Consider the following 5,732-nt stretch of genomic DNA (forward strand, 5'->3'; position numbering starts at 1 on the left):
GACATTCTTATCACTCGTTAATAACAATTACACGTCAAGTCACTCCTGAGAACTTCGACTTATTCAACGTATTGAATATTTTGGGCATATATGGAATATATGAGGACATTTGCATTTTACTGTTTGTACATTATGGGAACATATGGGATATATGGCGGCCTTTACATTCTACGATACGTTCATTACGAGGACTTGACACTATGGGTATAATGTACACTATGAGGTCATAACAGAAGAACCTTACTATTTGACAATGCTGAAGCAATAATTCTCATTAATGTAGTAACGAAAATTTTAGGTTTCTCGATCGTGGGGAATTACGTGTACACTTTAGTTATAGGTAGTCTAGACGTTGGGGAACTACGCGAGGGTAGTTACATTGTAAAGTATTTCAGACGTTAAGGAAAATATTTTATTAAGGTAGGATTAAGTCTAGACGTAGAGTTTTATAGTTTTATTACGGTAACGCCGTAGCACCCTCATTGATGACGCACGACCCCCTAGCTGACCCACGCTGCCACGTTTCGGGAAAACTTCCAAATATGAAAATGGCGAGTGAGGCCCAGAAAGTACGTGGTAGTGGGGGAAGGACGCTAGGAGGGACGAAGGAGTACATTTAAGGGATGAGGGTACAACGAGGAGGGCAGTTCATTGTCGGGAACGATTAGACGCATGTTGAAGTCGAAGAATTAGACGAAGTCCTCATTAGAGGCATTAGACGATTTAGCCGTTTTTCTTGAAGTGTTTGTAAAATAATAATTGTAAATAAAAACAAGTTTTCAACAGTTTTTTGATTAAAGTGTTTAGATTTATCCAGCTATTTTATCTGTTAAAAATATACCCACATTAACTTATTTTTTATAATGGCAAAAAGACAAGACGTATCGGTTTACTTTTAATTAATCCAAAACCATTACAAAAGTCATGATTAATAAATGAACAACCTAGTGGTAGTCACCACAAGAGTTGGGTTGTTAACTGAAAATCGGATTTTTCTACGGTATATAGTAGAATACTGGTAATTTACTTCTCAATGGTAAAAAAAAGTAAGTAATCAGTAGAAAACCCCTTAATCCGACTATCACTGCAGTAACCCTCGTGACTGAATTTCACGAGGGATTATACCTTGCGAGGATCAAACGTCACGAGGGCCATATCTTGCGACGGTCAAACGCCACGAGGGTCATGCCTCGCGATCGTCAAAAGTGGCACAGATTATATTTCACAAATTTCCTGCTTCATGCACTGATAGAACGGTTTAGTCGAACCAAACAAGACTTTTTAACTATTACCATGATTCGTTAACTATTAACGAATCGCGGTAACAGTTGAGAAGCCTCGTTTAGTGCAACTGAATCGTTCCACCTTTTCTATCAGTGTGAGGGTCAACCGTCGCAATTTTTCTTCCTGCTCCTTTTGTTTAACCCTCATAATCGTTGGACCGTTGTGATTATCTTTCCTGCCTCCTCGGTTACCGCTACCTATGAAAAGCTGGCGGGAAAAATTAGCGGAATCAAAATTTTTTTATCACATCTTTTGAAGCTCATTTAGAGTTAATTTTGAGTGATAATAAAAAATTTGGAGTTCGTATACATTCGTCGTAAATGGAGTTCCTGCTACCTTTTTTTGAGACTTAGTAGGAACGAATTAAAAAATGAGCGGAATCAAAAATTTCTTATCACATCTTTTGAAGCTCATTTAGAGTTAATTTTGAGTGATAATAAAAAAATTCGAGTACCTATACATTCGTCTTAAATGTAGTTCCTGCTATCTTTTTTTGAAACTTAGCAGGAGCAAATGGGCTGAATCAAAAATTTCTCTTCGCTGCTTCTAAATCTCATTTAGATTTACTTGTGAGTGGGGATAACAAATTTTTAGCGCGTTCACATTCGTCCAAAATGGAGTTCCGGCTACCTTTTTTGGAAACTTAGCAGGAACATGAAAAACTAGGGGCAATAAATGATGAATAAAATAAAATTATCATCCAATAGGATCATCGATCACATCACCGCAGCCCCCCCCCCTCCTCCCCTTCCCTTCACCATCCCTTCTGCACACAGAGAAAAAAATCTTCTGGAATTCAGAAGGAAATCTTTTTTCCTTTCCGAGAATGTGTTGACATGGAAGGTTGCAAGTAGCGGCATCGTAAACACGGGGAAATTCCACCCCAAACTTAGGAAAGAAGACGATCCATTTAGCCCAGTAATTTTTAGCTGTGTAGTCCAAAATGAATTTTATGCGAATGAAGGTTCTATTGATTATATTGAGGGAATTACTGGGCTAAATGGATCGTCTTTTTCGTAATTTGGGTTAGATAATCAAAACCTTGATTATCTACGAAATGAGCGGTGTGACGAGGAAATGCCAAAAAACCTTAATTGTAAAGAATAAAATTTTTCACAAAAAATTTTTTTTGATATTTTCTCGTAAAACCTCTTATTTTCAAGATAATCCCACTTTTCCAAAGACTAAAAATCTATTGATATCAATCTAATTCCCCATCTTTCTTAAATTCGTATTTATCTCGAAAACAATCAGTCCCACCGCAAAATATCATTAGACCTTTTTTGTAGCTCATAAAATTCCCCACAAATAACCTTTGTTTGGTGAGGAACTAGTTTTAGAGTGGATGTGGGATAAAAATGTGGAGGCAGATGTTGGGAAAATTACGGTAGGCGTGTTATAAAAATCTCAATATATTTTCGTGGAATCGAACCACTTGTCACTATTGACGTACACTCTTTGGTATAATTAATGTTGCATGTTTAATTTTCACTGATAATTGTCTTTCACTTTATCTCGTTGAGTCACTGAAATTACTGAACTTAATCAACAAGTTGATGTACTGAGCAAAATATTAAATTTAGAATACTGATGAGTAACTGACTCTACTCTATCATTATCGTGACGATACAGAAAAGCAACTGCCTTTTGGGGGTTTCGCGATCCCCCGACCGCTCCACCCGAAGCTTCTCGATGGCGCTCGAGGATAATCGGTAGGACCGACCGTTTAGTTGATTGCTGCCTTTCAAACACCCCGGGGCATTCATCATCAGGGATGATGAATTAATTGGTGAATTTTCTGTTGGAGATTTTCTCTGCTTCTGGCTAATAACATCTTCCAGGGCCTGTTCTGCGGTAGATTGTATGCTGGAGAGGCTTCTGGAAATTCTGATGCCTTTTTGTTGATTTCTGGAGTTTTAACTGTGCCCCACAGTTGTTGATCGTCTATGGTGATAGCTCCTTACTTTGTGTGCAATTGATTATATTAAATTTGCATATTTCCTGGTCCCTGAACTTTGGTGAAGCTCCATCAGCTGCTCGTTGAAGGTTTCCTTACGGCCGTTGGAGAAACCCTCGGTGAACAAACTGTGCAATTACGTACCTCGTAGTATTCTATAATTGCTGTGTGTTGGCCAACTACTTGAAGATTCTAGGACTTGACGAGGTGAACCGCCTTGGCCGTCAATCCTCCTGATAATGTTGAGTGGACCAGTCGCTTCATTATGTAAATCGGCTGTTTAATATTTCTTAGATCGCCGATATCTGCAAAATTTGTTGATGATCTCTTTTAGCGATGTAGTTGATGGGCTGACTGTTGATCTGAAGTCGTGTCTCCCTTTGGTGAGCCTTGACCCTCATGTTGGTGATGTTCTTCCTTCTGGTAAGCCCTTTGTCGACTGAGAGAGGCGTAAATTCCCCCAGTTGTCGCCGAACTCATTGTTGTTGATTGCTAAGGGGAGAAACAGGGTGAGAGACGTATCACTTGCCAAAATAATAATAATAAATAGAAAATGATACTTAACTCTCAGTCCTGGAATCTCGGATATCCCCTTGGCTTCTGCTGGTGATGTGCTTCAGTTGAGATTAACGCCAGAGTAGACTCCTCTCGCGTAGGCCTCGATAAATGTTGATAATTCTTTGAGAGTGGGAAATTCCTTGGAGGATCCCATCCTGAGCTCCCATATTTTCAGAGTCTCGGCATCGAGTGATCTTCTCAGCAAGTGAGCTATCATTTGCTCGGGGATATTCTCTCAGNCCATGCCTTCAGAGTCTCGGCATCGAGTGATCTTCTCAGCAAGTGAGCTATCATTTGCTCGGGGATATTCTCCTGTGTCAATCCCGTCACATCATGCAGTTGATTGAGAGTCTCCATGGCTACTGCTGTGTTGGCGCTGAGGTTCTCTGCTGTTGCTCTGGTGATTTTCGGAAGCTTTAGAACTTGATTGAACAACGATTGAGCAATGAGCCTCGGATCGTCATACCTCTTGGTGAGTTTCTGCCAGGCTTTGTTGTAGTTTTCGTCCTTGACTTGGAAGGTCGAGAGGAGAGTTGCTGCTGGACCTTTTAGGCATTCCTTCAGTCGAACCAGCTTCTGTACTGATGGAATCGAAGGAATATTCCCCACCAATGATAGAAAAAGGTCGCTAAATTCTTTCCATTCTTCAGGCTTTCCATCGAATGGTTTAATGTCGAGACGCTTGAGTTGAGTGGCTTGATTCTGATCGGTTGAACTACTGGTTGAGTCCTTCTTCCTTGCTAGTTGACCATTCAGTCGAGCGATAAGCATCAAGGCTAGTCTTCTTGTCCTTGTGGCTTGCTCATGTACCCCCTCGGTGATGTACTCATGATCAGGGGGGAGATGCTCGACTAGAATGGCATAAATTCCAAAATATTCATTCCACTCTGTCTCGATTATCTCCTTATGCCCGTCTAATTCCTCTAAGGTGAGGTCCTCTTCGCTGTCAACATCTTGCGGTAGTTCATGATAGATCTGCATCAGAGTCTCTACCTTAAATGTCAATAGTCTCAATTGACCTTCCTGCTGCATGGTGAGCGCTGGCGGTAAATTTTGTTGAGCGGGCTTCGTTGATCCTGACGATACACTTGGACTGTTGAGTTTTTCCTGAGTAGGGTCGTTGACCTGAGCGTCGTATGCCATGGTGATTGTCCGTGCTAATTTGTCGCTTTAGGTGAGTTATCGGCTATTGAGAGGCTACGGGTGGCTGTTGCGTTACCGATTGCCGAACTTTGATGAGTCGCCTGTTGCGTGGCGCACGTGGCCAAGTGTTGATGTGCTTCGGCGACACTCGACACTCACGAACGCTCCCGATTTCGACACTGAATTTTACTGGTATGTCCTTTGTAAACCCGTCGCCCTTGCGGGTGTAAACAAAGCGAATGTTCTAGAACTTTCCGTTGAATTGCCCGTGCGAACCCCGAATGTTTTCTCGACACGAGGCGTCCCTTAATTTTTCCACAGCACTTTACACACGTTTTCATCCACAATCCGGCTCGAAGGACCACTGTTTGGTAAGGAACTAGTTTTAGGGTGGATGTGGGATAAAAATGTGGAGGGAGATGTTGGGAAAATTACGGTAGGCGTGTTATAAAAATCTCAATATATTTTCGTGGGATCGAACCACTTGGCACTATTGCCGTACACTCTTTGGTATAATTAATGTTGAATGTCTAATTTTCACTAATAATTGTCTTTCACTTTATCTCGTTGAGTCACTGAAATTACTGAACTTAATCAACAAGTTGATGTACTGAGCAAAATATTAAATTTAGAATACTGATGAGTAACTGACTCTACTCTATCATTATCGTGACGATAGAGAAAAGCAACTGCCTTTTGGGGGTTTCGCGATCCCCTAACCGCTCCACCCGAAGGTTCCCGATGGCGCTCGAGGGTAATCGGTAGGACCGACCGTTTAGTTGATTGCTGC

At 41.2% G+C, this 5,732-nt stretch overlaps 1 protein-coding gene across 1 annotated transcript; it reads right to left on the reverse strand.

Annotated features, from left to right (window-relative positions):
* Positions 1-4,012: 4,012 nt before the first annotated feature.
* Positions 4,013-4,942, reverse strand: LOC107047933. The gene has a single exon (XM_015270862.1). The coding sequence runs from the start codon at positions 4,940-4,942 to the stop codon at positions 4,013-4,015; it is 930 nt and encodes a 309-aa protein (XP_015126348.1).
* Positions 4,943-5,732: the final 790 nt, after the last annotated feature.

The sequence above is a fragment of the Diachasma alloeum genome, unplaced genomic scaffold (genome assembly GCF_001412515.2).
Source record: "Diachasma alloeum isolate Michigan unplaced genomic scaffold, Dall2.0 Dall_scaffold_78909, whole genome shotgun sequence".
Taxonomy (NCBI): Eukaryota; Metazoa; Arthropoda; class Insecta; order Hymenoptera; family Braconidae; genus Diachasma; species Diachasma alloeum.